Consider the following 15766-nt stretch of genomic DNA (forward strand, 5'->3'; position numbering starts at 1 on the left):
ATTTGTTAGAGTTGGACGAGTTTCAATTCATTGGAATGTATTTTTTTTTTTTTTTGTACGTTCCTATTCTTTCGCCACTTTCTTTGGAGGCTACATGTTTTTTTTTTCACGCTCATCTGTTTTTCCTTTCGGAGCGAACTGATCTCCTCTAAATTAAGTAGACGTGTCCTATGCGTGATAGTTAAGTAGTTCTCACTCATTGGTAAATGCATTTGCATTGCGGTGCTTTTGGCAGCTCATGCACGTGGGTGTAAAGTGTGTGCTTGTACGAACCAGTGGGAAGTTTCGAAGCGCAGCAGTAGGATTGAGACATCCCTGCCTCCTTCTCATTGCTATATAAAAAAGTGGAAAGGGAAAAGGAATGCACAGATAATGATAACGAGGGATAAAGATGAAAGTGAAGTGGAAGAAGAGGGTGGTGATAATTCGTTTCGGGGGGGTAGAGATGGTGAGAGAAATGGCCTGAGCTATAACGGCAGCTCGGGGGGGGAAGTTCAGATGGTAGTACCTGTAGGGGATGCGACTTACGAGAAAATCAAGGAGGATAAGGCTGAACGAACTCGCAAAGGGGAAGACGCATCGATGAGAATGGATATAGAAGATTACACAGATAAGGAGGCGCATCCGGAACAGAGGCTATTGACTGAGGACCCATTGGAAGAGGTCGCCCCCTTCCAGGGTGGGAATAAGGCTCACGTGAAAAACGAACAAATGGAAAGCATCAATTTTAAGGCGATAAAGGTGGTACCGGGTGGCGAAGAGAAGAGACTATCGGGGGGGGCGTATGGGTATGTAAGTGATGAGAATGGCACAAGCGGAAGGGGTCAAAATGGAGCGGTCACTCCGGGCGGAGCGGCCAATCGGGCAGGAGCGGTCAATCAGGCAGGAGCGGCCAATTGTAGTGACGTACCTGAAGACTTAATCATACTACCAGCTGACGAAATTGGGGACAGGCGCAGGAGGAGAGTAAATTCCTCAGGCGAGGGATTATACACAGACGAAGATAAAGAAGGGCAGGACAATCACATGATGAAAAGGGGCTTCCAAAAATGGCATAACGAGAATATTATGGGCAAGGTGGCGGAGAAAAGTTGTAATAATATAATGGACGACACGTCCAATGACTTCACTGTTATCGATGCTCCTGACGATACAGCGTTGGAACGTGGTGCGCAGAATAGAGGAAGCCATAAGAGAAGCAAGCCTCTGTTTGACGACCCGAGTGTGAAGCAGGAGGGAGAAAAAAAAATGAAAAAAGGCCAGGAAGAAACCGCTGACTACGGAGTGGTGAGAGGCAAGGCGGGGAACCAAACGAAAGTGCGAACGAAGAAGGAGCCCAGGGGGAGGGCCTGGAGAGCGGCGAAGAAGGAGGACGTCGCCAAGGAGGGGGATACTGAAAACGTGGAGAGAACAACTAGTGGTGACCCGCCGAGGGGGCCTTCCAGAAAGGATAACTTTCACCTGTACTGCCAAAATTATAATAAAATTTTTGGAGACGCGGGTGATAGGGATGTCTCCAAATGTGAAACTGGAGGAATGATGAGCTCCACGCGGGACGCTCCTTCGGGCGACACTGACAGTGGCAATACCCGGAGTGAGAACACTCGCAGTGATCCAATCCATCCGCTTGACAGCCGCACCCTGGCGAAGCAAAAAGATGAAGAGAGCTGGAAGAACCAACTGAGCGAAATATGGAGCATAATTTACGACACAAATGGGGATGGTAATCCCGTGAATGGAAAAAACCAACTGAGAGTCAACAATCGAAAGAACAAGATAATCTATCCGTCCATTTATAAAGGTGACAAAAAGGAATGGTTTCGTGCAAAGAAGGAGGGCGAGTGGCTCGTCCACAAGCTGTGTGACTGGTTCTACAATGAGAAGGAAAAGCTATACTTTAATATAAAGACGGAGGGGATTTACTATGTTAAGGATGGCTCTTTTCTCAAAATCGAGAGCTCGTTTGACGAAAGGGGAGGCGACAGTGGAAGTGGCAATCGGAGTGACAGTCGACGGGGGAGCTTCAGTGAGAATGTACACGAAGAGGGCTTCTCATATGAATTCCATTCTGATGATACGTTGTTGAATAAAAAAGGAAAGACAACTAACGGGGATGGGAGAAATTTGTCTGCAAACGTCAGCGACATGGTCAGTGATCAGAGCGTGCCTGTGGAGGTCTCTGTATCTATTGAGGACAACGGCAGCATGAGAAGCAGCTCCAGTCGGGTCATTAGTCGAAGTAGCAGCGGGGATGCCGGTGCTGAGGCCGACTCGGGCAGCAGCAATTTGAGGAGTGACAAGACGGAACAGGGGAATGGCTCAGCTGATAGCGGATCTCCTGGTAGCGGTTCACCGGATAATCGCTCCCTTGATAGGCGACGGCCCAACCGGGACAACGGCGAGGGGAACGACGAAACGGTAGAAGAATTCAGCATGGTCCTGGAGGACGACTTAGTCTGCGGCACCTACAGCCAAAAGGGGGACCACAGCCGATGCGAAAATGAAGATCTTTACGTGACAAAGGAGATTCTGGATCTCAATAACGTGTCGGAGAGTGACGGACTCTGTTTCTTCAGTGGGGTGTTTGACGGGCACGGTGGATCCAACTGCGCGAGGTACGTAATGAAACACCTGAAGACAAACTTAATAGCAAAATTTAGGCAGTCCTTCCTAATCACATGTAAAAAGCAGAGCAAGGAGAAGGAATCCAAACCAAATGACTTCAGTGCCGAGATAAGGGCATTATATGATAGCTGCATTAAAGGGTTCGATATGACAGACAAGAATTACATCGAGTTGTCGAAAAAGTATCACTATAAAGATGGCTGTACAGCGTGTATCGTTTTGATTTACGGACCCGATGACGATGGGTCGCTGAAAGTCCTCTGTGCAAACTGCGGAGATTCAGGCGGACTTATATGTCATGATAGGAAGCCAGTGAAGCTGTCAGTAATGCATAAACCAGATTTACAAGAAGAACGGATGAGAATAATCAAATGCGGAGGGATCATAGCGAATATAAAGGGGATAAACCGAATCATCACGAAGCATAAGGTGAAAGGACAGACGGTTCGGGAGAAGACCTATTTGGCCTTGTCCACCTCCAGATCGTTTGGAGACATTTTATACAAAGTGCCTAAAAAAATTGTTCTGTGCAAACCTTTTATTAGTGTTTACACGATTGATTTTGACATGGATTCCTTTTTGGTGCTGGCTACGGATGGGATTTTAAATGTCCTTACGGATAAGGAAATCATCGATATTGTTTGGAGGAATATCCACAGGAAGCCGGAGGAGGCTGCGGAGGAGGTGGTCCATGAGGCCTCGAGGCGCGGCTCTACGGACGACAAGACGTGCACCGTCATTTTCTTTTACTGGAGGAAGGACATCTTTCGCGGCAAGTCCGAGGATGCTTCCATGGACGCGCCTCCGCGCGAGGAGTCCCCTGGCGAGGTGAGTGGAGCGGGGGGGAGATGGGCGATGGAGGGTTTACACCCCTGCGCCTTTGCCCTTTTCCTACGCCTTCCATGTGGTGACATTTTCCGTCATTTGAGGCGGCCTTTTTTCCTTTTATCGTTTTCTCCTTTTATCGTTTTCTCCTTTTATCGTTTCCTCCTTTCATCCTTTCCTCCCTGCAGGACATCAACATGTTTTCTGAAGTTTTCTGACCCGCTCAGCGTCCACTTGAGTGAATTTTTAAGGGGACGGCTCCGCGCCGCCCTTCCAAAGTAAATTCGCCCCTACTCATCACGCTGCTTCATCACCGAGCACCTGTCAGACCATTTTGATCCCCTTCGTAAAAGCGCAAAATCTGTTTTAATTGCCCCTTTTTTTTATGTACCTATTGTCACCGTTGTAGGGTGCTCTTATTGATGTTTTTTTTATTTTTTTCATTTTTTCCCTTTCAGGGGCAACACAAAATTTGAACAAATTGCAAATAAAAAAAGAATAAAAAAAAAAAAAAAAATTATAAAGCCAAGCTTTTTCACTGTGTTTGTCCTGGTGCTGCCGATTGACTACCCCAATTTTCGCGTGCCATTTCTTTTTTTTTTATCATCACGATGAGGCTTTATGGAAGACGATACAATTTCGACCTCGCCGAAGCTGCTTCACCCCCGCACTTACACAAACATACATACACTCACATACATATACACACAGGTACACACTTGCGTCCCGATTTATTCAGCGCGTTGCCAGAGGTAGGGTCGTTTCAAACCTTCGCAAGGTGTATGTTATAGTGTGTAACTTGGCGGCGGTGAGTTTGGGTCTTCCTGCCCAACGGATGCTTCTCTTCGGTGCGTGTTGCTGATGTTGGTCGTTCCGCTGAGAAATCACTTGTCCGACATGTGAGGGAGCTCCGACGGCTCAAACATCTCAGACAGCTTCGACATTTCAGACATTTCAGGCGACTCAGACATTTCAGGCGACTCAGACAGCTCAGACATCTGAGACAGCTGCTTCATCTCAGACTGCTTCGACAGCTGCTTCACCCTCTGCAGCTGCGTGAGCATGTAACTCTTCAGAAGGGGTTTGTGAAAAGTCACTAGGGCGCCTCCCTCAATGTAGGAATAATTTTTTATGTTCTTAATTAACGGGGCAATTATTTCCTCTTGCTTGGTTTGTTTGTAGCCAAAAATTTTGTTGTCTTTTGATTTTAGCAGACTCTGATATAAGTCATTATTGGTGTCCTTGAAACCGAAAATGATTTCGTCTTGTCTCTGTTCCAAGTAGAGGAAGGATGACTTCTTGTTTGGATTTAAAATGATATTTTCGTGCAGCTCTCCACATTTATAATCTTTGCTTAACATTTTGTAAAAATTCATCAGGGACTGTATATTTTTTAAGTCGAACGGAGCAAATTTTAAGATTTCATTTTGGGCCTTTTTCATCGTGTTCGCAAATGGTTTGCCCTTTTGAGCTGTCCTCCTGTCTGCTGTTACACCTAAACGGATGTTTCTGCTTGCCGGCGGGTGACTTCTCTTGAAGCAGCTGCCTTGTTGGGTATATCCGCCTATATGCACATGTTAATGCTTTTCACGCGCGTAGAGATGGGCTCCTACTGGGCCATTGCCGCGGCGGGGAAGCAGTCGATATAATGGCAGCCTCGTACAGTTACGCCCATGCGGATGGTGTCAGGAAACCTTCCAGGAATGCTATCAATAATGCTACCAAATGTGATTGCTCCTTTTTTTAAACTCGTTCATGTGGCGAAAAGGAACTCTTTTGCGAAGGTGATGAAAATTTTGAAGGGAAAAAAAAAAGAAAACAAATGTACACTTTTTAAAGCGATCCTTGAAAAATGCCGCAAGGAAAAAAAAGGAAAAAAGCGCTCTAAGATGAAACAAAGAAATGTAAAGAAAAATAAAACGTGGAAAAGCATCTCCTGTTGTCAAATATCAACAAAGGACAAGCTCTTCGTCACGTTTATGAAAAAAAAAAAAAAAAAAGGAGATGGGGAGAAGAGTACGTAGTAACAGTTTTCATCTCCTCCGGATGACATTACTTGCCTAGGTATTTTTCTCGTCCCCCTCGGTGGGAGACTTGACCGATTTGGCTACCCAATCTAAGTAGTCCTGAACGGGAAAAAGGGGAAATTTCAATTGGTAAAAATAGGTGTGAAGAAAGGAAGGCCCGTCCGTTGGATGTCTTATCTTCTCATTTGGGGATGGAAGCGGGGGGACACAAGTTGCGGTGTGACGTTTTTACATACATAGAGATATATAGGAATATGTAGGGACAGATAGAGGTATGTGGACGTATGCAGAGCTATATGTATATATTTTTTCTCTTCCTCCCCTTTTGTGCGCGGCGAGGTACTCCAAATGCATGCCGCTATACTCGCGAATTGGTACACGAAGCAAAAATGCGTAAAGGTGCTGCTTATCCCCAGCATCTACTCCGAACCGACCTTGCTGCCTTGATGTATTGGGATCGAAATGACCTGAACGGGGATGAGAGGGCACAAAAATGGGGAGTAATGTACAAAATTATAAAAATGGAGAAGCGAAATGGCAAATCAAACGGTAGGCATATTATCGCACCCCCACCCTGTTGACCCACCTCTGGCACTTCGTAGGGATGGTTTGCTTTCACTGCGTCCACAATTTTGGAAAATAAATGCTTCCTCGTTTTGATCATCATCAGGACTTCGTTATCGCGCTGTGCAGGGGAATGGAGTGAGAATGTATGACGTGTAAAGCGGAAGGGGGAGAAGGGAGCACGAAGGAGTGGCCAGGATGTACACATAAACATAAGAAATGTGTATTAGCCTCGTGGAGATAAACATAAGGACTTATTGCACACGTGGAGATACACACAGAAAACACTCAATGCACAAGCGCTCCTTCCGTCACAGTACAGCTATCTCGCCCTTCCAGTGATATAAGCTGAGGACGCCGGGGATGATGTTCACACAACTGGCTAGCCCATCTTCAAGCAGCACATTTGATATCTACAAAGTTGTAAAACCGTGGCGAGAAAGGGGGGCGTGAAAAGCGGAACAGCGCACAGGGGTATATGTTTGCAGCTCCACATTTTTCCACCTGTGTACATCGCGCAGGGGAATATACAGGAGGAAGGATTGTACAGAAGGAACGAATGCACAGGAGGAAGGAATGTTCAGGGGAGCATTGACTCTTAACTCGGTCTGTTCTTTTTTTATCCATTTCGATTTCCTTTCCTTTTTATCTGCTTTGTTTTTGTCCCCTATTAGTACTCCTCCCTGCTCGACCCACCTTTTCAGCGACATCGCTTCCAGGCGCCGTAACATACACAGCTATGAACTCTCTGGGGTCTTCCATTTTTGTGGAGAACGATCTCGCACAAGATGAATTGCTTCTTCCTCGCGCGAGGGAACCTTTCTTTAAGAAGCTTTGCTTTGTACTGTTATTTACAAAAAGGGAACACAGAAGTTTATTGTGATACCCCTTCCTTGTCGCTGCAGCTAGCGAAATGAGCATGGTCAGCAGTGCCACTGCGCGCATGAATGGTGCTATTGGCGTTGTAGGGAAGCGGCGTGTACAACGCTGTACCAGAGGAACGACGCGTGTACAGCGTGGGGAGCAACTTTTCGCAACGCAGCGGTTGGAAGGGACAAACATACGCGCCTACACGATCGGAGAGTTACATTTACATAAGTGCATGTGTTTATATATGTGCTATGTGTGCGCGCTGAAGAGGCATCGGCAAGGCAACACGTTCTTGGGCGACTTCATGGGGATGTCTGCCAGGAAACCCAATTTGGCCATATGTTTGCATAAGGAAGAGAAGAAGGAACGCTTCATTCCTTTGTAACGCCGCGGTAAGGTGTTTCAAAACGCTGCACAGAGGGGTGGCAATTAGCTCGGAACATTTTGTAAGCGCTCCTTTGTCAAGCGAAGAAATAATCGAACGCAGATTGATACAATTCCATGTGCTCATTTTACACCCGATTGAAATTTTAAAAGTTTATGCTTGTTTTTTTTTTTTTTTCATCCTGAATGAGGTATAGGGGGTGGGTTCCGCTACGCCGCTTCCTCCGATGCTTCCTCAGGCAAGTCGTCCTGTTTGTAGTTCCACCACTCTGACTCTGAAGGGGGGGGGAAGCGTTACCCAGATGAGAGAAATGGGTTAAGAATTTTTCTAGTGGGGACACAATTCGGGGGCGGTCTTGCGCCACGCTGCCATTCTCGTCCATTCGGCGTCGCCACATTTGGGTCATGTTCGACGGGAGAGACGAAGGCGTGTATATGAGCTGATACATACATTTATATGTGCATACCCCCCTCATTGGGGGTGTTTTTCTCTTTTTTCCTCTCCCTTTTCCTCTCCCTCTGGCCCTTCTCTAACCTATGCTGTCCCCATCCGTGTTATCCTCCGAGTCGTTGAGGGGAATTAGTGTGGGCGCAACCCCGCGGACGGTAAGCGGCAAATGTTCAAAATGGAAATTGTCATTTTTTTCGAATTTGCCTCTTTTCTCTGCAATGAGTAAGGCGAATGCCTGGTGTGTTGCCTCCGTTAGATCGCTAGCGGACGAAGAAACGTCCAAAAACTCCAATGCACAATAGGACATGTTAAGTGAATTAATGAGGAGAGTCAAGCCTCTGCTATTAATGCGACACCCGGACACATTGAGATATTTGAGGCCTCTAAAACAGTTGAGCGAAAATGAATCACAGCATTCGTAAAAGTCGTCGTTTTTGTCATATATTACGTTTCTCCTTTTTTCTTGCAAGAACAGCAGTTTCGACGTTTCGCTAGCTCTGTTAAGGGATGGAACACCGATGGAGGAAAAGAAATTATGCTGTTCGTTGTGTCGGTTCGTGATGAGCTCCTTCACTTTGTGTATCATCTGCGAGTCGTCATTTTTGGAATTCGTTTCTTTTGCTTTGGTTAGATGGAGAGGGAATGAGTTGCCTTCGCTCGAGTTGGACGTCGATTTTTGCGAGTCAATTTCGGGGAATTCTTCCCACGCAGGGAGGGGTCCAACAGGGGATTCGCTAGGCGGTACAACCGGCGGTCGAGTAGGCAATCCAGCAGGTGATCCGACAGGCGATTTGGCAGGCAGTTCAGCACGAAGTCCACCACCGTGACGTATCTCACCCTGAGCGGTTAAATCATCTTGGTTGCCCACTTCAACCGTACTTCCTACCTCTTCCCTGGGAAGCGTAAGGACCATGGTCGGGAAGGCCTCTCCCCCCCGCAGCTGCGTCTTCAACTTAATTGATCTTTCTACAATGCTACACTGCATCGCTAACGCATCGGCAAAGTAAGCACAAGAAAAATCCGTCAAGTCATTATTCGACAGGGAAAGTTCCGCAATGCTGAGATTGAATGACAAAGTTTGGTAACAGAAATGTTTCAATTTTCCATCCGTAATTCTGTTATTTGATAAGTTAATCATTTTTAACGTCTCTTTATTTTTTAACGCTTCGCTGAGATTGTTCATGTCGGAAATGTCATTATTCGAAAAATCAATCGCTGTAATTTTGTTTTTATTTTTTTTTAAAAATTGACAGAAAAGTGAAAATCCATGGTCATTAACTTTATTGTTTGCAAAGGAGAAAATAGACAAGTTGGGCGCTTTACTAAGTCCGTTAATCAGCTCTTTAAGCAGTTCATTCCCATTTTCCTGTTTGTGTGTTCCATTTTGACCAAAGCATATCCCAGATAAATGTAATTCTTTTAAGTTTAATTGGGAGGTAAACAACATTTTCATGTGCTCAGAGAATAAGGCGGAAGCAATGGCATTTTCAGACATATTTAAACTGTGTACGTGTGTGCATTTCTGGAAAAAGGAGGATAAATTCTCATCATTCAGTTCTATATTTCTTATGTATAATTTGATTCTCTCATTATTATCCTTACTGATGAGGTTACTTAATTTTAACATAACAGAGGGTCCCAAATGATTGTCGGACAAATCCAGTTCACGTACATTTGTTTGTATATTTTTTATGTGATTTTTTATGTCACTTTTTGCCTGACTGTTCTGGTGAAAATTGGTGTCTATTTCTTTCCGACCTGGGGAGAATTCTCTTTTGGACGGAAACTTCGGGGGGAAAAACTCCTCGACAATTTCGTTTGCACCGTCGGACTTAATCAGGTTGTTGGAAAGATTTAGGGAGACGAGTCGGGGAAGGTACTTGAGGCACTTGGCCAGGATTTTTGCGCTATCCTTCGGGGGGAGGGGGGGAACGGCGTCGTGTGTGCAACGTGGGTAGCGTGGTAAGCGGTGGGTAGCAACATTGCCGGTTTGTTGCTGCTTTTTTGATGCCTTTCTTTGTTTTTTTTTGCTTTTTCGCTGTTATTTCGCTGTTATTTCGCTGCTATTTCGCCGCTTCTTGGTCGCAGCTTGGCAGCGCCGTCACGGCCGCCCCGCGTAGGCGCAGCTTGTTCTAACATTAGTCAAATCGTTGCTCGATAAATTAAGCGTAACCAAGTTGCTGCTTCTCAGCAGGCAGGGGATGAGGATGGACATACCCCAGTCGGAGATTTTTAAGCTTCCGAGTTGTATTTCCTTAACGGGGTAGGGGTGGGAGCTTCCCTCCGGCAGGCTGCCCGTCGATTCGTACGTGAGTCGACCCTCCTGTTGACCCTCCCGTTGACCCTTCCGTTGACCCTCCTGTTGACCGCCCATCCCATCCTCCTCTCCTTTCCATTTGTAAAGATTCATATTCGAAACGAAGTCGGCAATGTCGTCCTCGTTTATCATCGGGCTCGTGGCGTACATGACATTGTCTCTTAGCTTTATTTTGTGTGACATGGTGTGGTCCGATGCGTATATGGAAGGGTGGCCTCTCCTCGTTGGGGTGATTAGAAAAAGGCAGGAAGGGCAGACAGATAAAGCCAAACAACTTATGAGTAGTCCGCTCGTGGGTGTGTTAACCGGGGAGGGGATTATGCACACGGATGTGCAGCAACGGATGCACACACACATGAATATATGAAAAGGGCTACATTCGGTGTGCTGATTGCGTCGAGTTTTTGTTCCACTGTCTCCCCCCAAAAAAGTGAGAAGGCACGCCGAGTGACGTACGAAATTAGCTGTACGGAGACTCCAAGGGGTGAAAAGAACAAAAAAAAATGCTACAATTTAGTTACACTATTTTGTTTCCACTTAATAGAATTAAAACACTTTCTCAAAGAAATCACTTTTGTTTGTTACTAACAAGTGGCACATGCACGGATGCACAGTGCCTGATTTACTATTTTTTTTCTTTCATGTCCCAAAAAGGTATCCACGCAGTCCTGGAAAAAAGAAAAAAAAAAAAAAGAAAGTTCCTCTTCGCCCAAGTTCTCCCCTAGGGGGAAGAAACATATAAGCCCCTTTTTTCGAAATTATTTTTCTTCATCCATTGCAAATTGCGAAGGTGTAGTAGGGTGTGTTGCGAGGAAGTGGTGTGGTCTCATTTGGTCAATCTGAGCTTCGTCTGACTGGATAGGGAACTTCCCACTTCCTTTGTGTACCCCCTGTGTTTGACTACCCCTAGAGGAGTGGTATCCATTCGATATTTACTTATGTGTGTAACTACTGATGCCTTTGGTGTTTTTGGTGTCTTTTTCCAATGTGACCCTCTGGTAGAAGAGGATAACTAGTGGGGGGCTTTCTCCGCAGAGGTGTCATGAATGGCACATGTGAAAATTTCCACCTGTGTTGTGTGCTCCCCATTTTTTCGCGCAAGGAAAATTGTTTACCATTGCAAGGGGGGTGAAAACAGCACATTTGGATTATCAACCATTCCATTTTAGGAAAATAGAAAAAGTTAAAAAAAAGAGGCGTTCCTCATTCAAAAATTGGGAATGGAAAAGGAGGGGAAGTGCATTCCATAGCGGACACAGCCTCCGTTGAGATGGAGGCGCATCATATGAAGCTGCTAGCCGGGGATGGGACTCAGGAAAAAAAAAAAAAATGCCCTTAAAAATATACACCTGCGCAGTGTTAAAAAGGAGGGGAAGTTGGGAACAGGGCACCATAGAAAGAATCTGAGCGTGGTCGTGCTCTGCGAGCGAAATGGCCCACATTGGTACACACAGAGCGCACTTTCTCTTATTATCATGTTTTGCATTTTGTTTGCCATTTTGTGTGTCACGTTGTGCTCACTCTGTTACAGCTACCCCCCTTTTGGTGAACACAGCAACGGGGTGTACAAAATGACCACACGTGATACGGGAGAATGCCCGCCTCGTCGCAACTCAGCAAAAGTGACAGGTGAGCGGCACAGTTAAAAAAAAGTAATACAGGGGAGTAACATAAACGGAAATGCGCACAGGACAGAAAAAGTTTTGTCTCATGCGGAAAGAATGGCAACGGGAGGGTGTCTCTAACTGGGCGCCAAGGTGTGCCGACGTAACTCTACGTACATGGTTATGGGCGTGTATGTCCCCATGCTCATGTGTATACTTGCTCCGGGGGGACACTAAAAATTGGAGCGCCGCCAGCTGTCCCGGCGAGTGGAGGGGTACAGCAGGGTCATCATAATGGGCAGAAAAAAAAAAACTGCTAAAATGGAAAGTGAAACGCTGAAAAAAAATGGCGAGAAAAAAATAGCTAGATAAAAATGGCTAGCAAAAAAAGGACAGCAAAAGATGAACAGCAAAAAATGGCCAGCAAAAAGATGCCTAACAACAATATATAGCAGTAGAAACTAACAAAAAATTGTCGGGAAAAATGTGAACAATCAGGGCAGCAGAGATATTCCAAACAATGACAACGCGTTAACAACGGCACACCTGCAGGGGGGGCGAGGGACGTGCAACTGTGGAAATGCTCTGGAGTGAACGAAGGACGGGGGCTTCCACATTGTAGCGACGTGGGGAGAAGTCAAAATTGGGCGGGAACAAAAATGGGGTTTCCCCCTGGGAGCAGACACGCCAAATGCAACGTGAGGGACTACTTGTCCAAATTCAAAATGGTATCCCTAATGTTGTAGTTTTTCGAAACGGCCCTGTAAAAATTCGACACGGAATTGTTTATATTGTTAAAGGATATGTTGACGTTTGAGTTGTACTGCTTAGAGAGTGCTGAGAAGACAATGTCTTGTTTGTCACTGTAGTAGCCATTTTTGTTGTTACTTTGTATGCTGTTTGAGAAATCTTCACTTTGATTACTCCTGTACAGGTAATTATTTTCCTCTTTTATAAAATGGCTCATTCGGTTATCATTTCGGGTGGAGCATGGTGAGGGTGGGACGCAGGTAATTTGGCAGGCATTCGAATAGTACGGTAAAATATTCCCAGTGCTCATGTTGCTGAAGCTATTGAGTGGGGAATCCGTCTTCATGGTGACGCTGCTGTTGTTTCCGTTGCCTGGCGCGTTGGTTAAATTAGTGACGCTTGTCAAATTCGTGACACTCGTTAAATTGGATAGGCTGGTGGGGCTTGTTCCGTTTTGTCCGCTTTCGTTGGATGTGGCCTCTCCGATGGTGCTGTTCGACGCGCTGTCATTTGGACCGCCACAACCGACACTGTCACTGCCAACACCGCCACCGCTGCCAGCGCTACTACAGGAGGGCGTGGCAGAGACGTTCCTCTGAGCAGTACCGCTGTTAGGAAGGCTCAATGTGTTCTGATTGATAATGTTGCTAAAAAGACTGACTGAATTAGAGTTGGTCAGATTGGTTTCCATCGGTCTGCTATGCATAGCGTTCATTTTGTTCTCATACAGATTAGTATATTTTATTCTCAAATTATTCGCGCTGGTGTTATACATAGGAATGAAGTCGCTAGCATTTCGAGTGTTTGATCCTGTTTGATCTATCAGAGACTTTTGTCTTAACAGTTTATTACATAACACCTGAGCTGAATGAACTACTTTGGAAATTTTTTCGATGTTAATTTCGGTGTGATCTATGACGTAGTTTCCTCTGGACGCTCTGATTAGGGCCTTCTGCATCCACGAGATGTACTTGATTAGCTCTATTATCATGGAAATAATTTCGTCTGGATTCTTCGCATCATGTTCATTGTGGTTGCTTCGGCTAGCTGGGCACGCTTCGCTGGCAGCCATGTAACAGCTGCTCTTGAGGAAGGAGTGGGCGCCGATTCCGTTACTGGCATTCTTCGAGTCGTAAGAACATATGCGCTGCTGGTGGCGCTGCTGCTGTTGCTGCTGGCCCGAGGCGGCGCTTGCGGTGAGGCCTCCGTTCTGGGGGGTACCGCCACTGCTGGGTTTACCGCTGGGGTTCGCCTCACCACTGTGCATGCGAGAGCTTTCGCCGGCTCCGTCGTTCCCTACGCGGATGTTTCCCACGCGTCTGTTTGTTACGCCGCTATTCCCTACGCTGCTATTTCCTACACTGTTGCTTCCTATTTCGTTGCTGCCTCCAAGGGTGGATGGGCCATTTGGAGTTGCCACTGATGGCCCATTCGGAGCTCCGCTAGAACCTCCACTGGATGCACCGTTAGCTGCACCCGCTGCTGCCCCCCCTGTCGCACCACTTGAAGGTTCATCCCCTCCTGCTGCTCCGCTGCTGAAACAACGGACCTTACTCGAATTGGAGAGGTCGTTGCAAAGAGGGGCACTCTTCCTCCCGGCGCGAGAGGGGTTATTAGTACTAGTGGTCATTCCAGTCGCAGCGGAGGTTGTGCAAGAGGAATCGTTAGTGCTGTTAGAAGACACGGCAGGGAATGTTTGTTGTTCCCCCTTTGCATTATTCACCCGTCTCATTTTGTTTATTAGATTCTTCGGTTTGACTCTGCATGTGTCACACCTGACCTTCCTGAGGAAACCCTCTATGGAGAACTTGGTGGCCTTCCTCTTCTTGCGGCAAATTTTGCATGTCATCTCAATTCCGTCGGCTACACGTAACGCTTCCGTCTTGGATGTCGTCACAGCGATTACCGTCGTCTTCAACATAATGAGGGTATCAGACAGATTATTCTCATCCCCTGGAAAAAATGCATGTATTTTTTTTATTTCTCCTTTTAAGTTATATATTTTGAAGACATCTCCGAAGAGCATATACGAATTCTGAGTGACATAATACCGCTTCGTCTTCACAACAACAGCTCTGTAGTTCACAAAATAGACGGACTCTACTTGGTTCGTGATGGCTGAGGAGGGAGGAGGTATGTGTGTCCCGGGAGTGGCCTTGTCACTCTTGTATAGGGAGTATTTTTCGTACTTATCTTCGTCCGAGGGGGTTTGTTCATTCTTGGTCCTCTTCATCTTGGGACATCCGTTGGGTAAGCGGTGTGCGGTTTGTTGGGGGGGGTGGTGCGTCGGATCGATGGGGAGGCCAAGAGATGGAAGCACGGGAGCATTTGAAGACGTCGGAAGGGTTGAAGAGGATCACGTGAATGAAATAGCTGCAAATCGCTTAAATGGCTGAAATAGCGAATGGGCTGGAAATAGGGCCGACTGGTCGGCCCCTTCGGAAAGGAGAAATTAACAAAGCAGAGTGTTGGGTGGAAGATCGGATAGACGTTGTTGATGCTTTAAACATACATTTGGGTGTGTATGTGTAGGACGGGGCCCACGTGAGTGGGGGGTAAAGTGCCTGTTTTTTTTTCTTTTTCTTTCTCGCTTCGCTCTGTCGAAATGTGGGGTGGAGTGAAGAATCCCATTGGGGGGGATTCACCGCAACGGAGAAGTTCTTGTGCAGTTTTATGTTTGCTCTCGAGTTGGTAGTGCATGCAGGAGCATTTGTGGAGGAGGCCCCTGGTCGGGCAATCCGATGGTAGAGTAGTCCCCTGGTTGGGCCCCCCTTTTTCATTGACAGCCGCCAGAACTGGTTTCTCTGGAAAGCCGCACAGGAATGTAGCTTGTCATACGGGGGAGAGAAACTTGCAGGACAGGGCACCCTGTATAGCACGCGTGGTAGTAGGAAGATCACACAACTCTAGATATATCAGACATGTCCAGAAGAAAAGAAAAAAAAAAATGCCGAGAGTGATTCTCAGATTGGAGGCAACTATCCTATCATTTTTTTTTTTCCCCGCTTAATTTTAAAATGCACGAGAAGAGCACCTACTCTTCGGGGAAGCATATATGTGTCCCTCCCGAAGCATAAGCGGCGGTTGTTATTTTGTGCGGCTGATATGTGGGGATAAATAAGAGCGCAAAAGAAGGAAAAAAAAAAAATTATACGTATGCTCGAGTGGGCACTATTAAACATACGGTCTCATATGAACACAAGCGGAAACGCAACCATGTCATCATGTCGCTGTCTTAATTACGCAGCGGGAATAAAGTGGAGACCATGCCTGAACGGGGGTGGGGGGTTAAATGGGGGGCCCACGGGGTACACGAAATTAAAGTGAGGTGTAGGAAGGAAAACAAAAA

At 46.3% G+C, this 15766-nt stretch overlaps 5 protein-coding genes across 5 annotated transcripts; 1 reads left to right on the top strand and 4 right to left on the bottom strand.

Moving 5' to 3' along the window:
* Positions 1-372: 372 nt before the first annotated feature.
* Positions 373-3668, top strand: C922_04970 (hypothetical protein; the record flags this gene model as incomplete). Its single annotated transcript, XM_008820544.1, has 2 exons — positions 373-3453; positions 3639-3668. 2 exons carry the CDS (start codon positions 373-375, stop codon positions 3666-3668), a joined length of 3111 nt encoding a protein of 1036 aa, XP_008818766.1.
* A 666-nt stretch (positions 3669-4334) lies between these two features.
* On the bottom strand, positions 4335-4892 carry C922_04971 (hypothetical protein; the record flags this gene model as incomplete). Its single annotated transcript, XM_008820545.1, has 1 exon — positions 4335-4892. One exon carries the CDS (start codon positions 4890-4892, stop codon positions 4335-4337), a length of 558 nt encoding a protein of 185 aa, XP_008818767.1.
* Positions 4893-5896: 1004 nt separating this feature from the next.
* C922_04972 (periplasmic divalent cation tolerance protein) lies at positions 5897-6962 on the bottom strand (the record flags this gene model as incomplete). The annotated part of the gene is made up of 4 exons (XM_008820546.1): positions 5897-5944; positions 6064-6162; positions 6362-6454; positions 6738-6962. 4 exons carry the CDS (start codon positions 6960-6962, stop codon positions 5897-5899), a joined length of 465 nt encoding a protein of 154 aa, XP_008818768.1.
* Positions 6963-7825: 863 nt separating this feature from the next.
* On the bottom strand, positions 7826-10246 carry C922_04973 (hypothetical protein; the record flags this gene model as incomplete). The annotated part of the gene is made up of 3 exons (XM_008820547.1): positions 7826-8445; positions 8584-9658; positions 9884-10246. 3 exons carry the CDS (start codon positions 10244-10246, stop codon positions 7826-7828), a joined length of 2058 nt encoding a protein of 685 aa, XP_008818769.1.
* A 2127-nt stretch (positions 10247-12373) lies between these two features.
* On the bottom strand, positions 12374-14650 carry C922_04974 (hypothetical protein; the record flags this gene model as incomplete). Its single annotated transcript, XM_008820548.1, has 1 exon — positions 12374-14650. One exon carries the CDS (start codon positions 14648-14650, stop codon positions 12374-12376), a length of 2277 nt encoding a protein of 758 aa, XP_008818770.1.
* Between the last annotated feature and the right edge of the window lie 1116 nt (positions 14651-15766).

Source organism: Plasmodium inui (genome assembly GCF_000524495.1).
Source record: "Plasmodium inui San Antonio 1 unplaced genomic scaffold supercont1.33, whole genome shotgun sequence".
Classification (NCBI taxonomy): Eukaryota; Apicomplexa; class Aconoidasida; order Haemosporida; family Plasmodiidae; genus Plasmodium; species Plasmodium inui.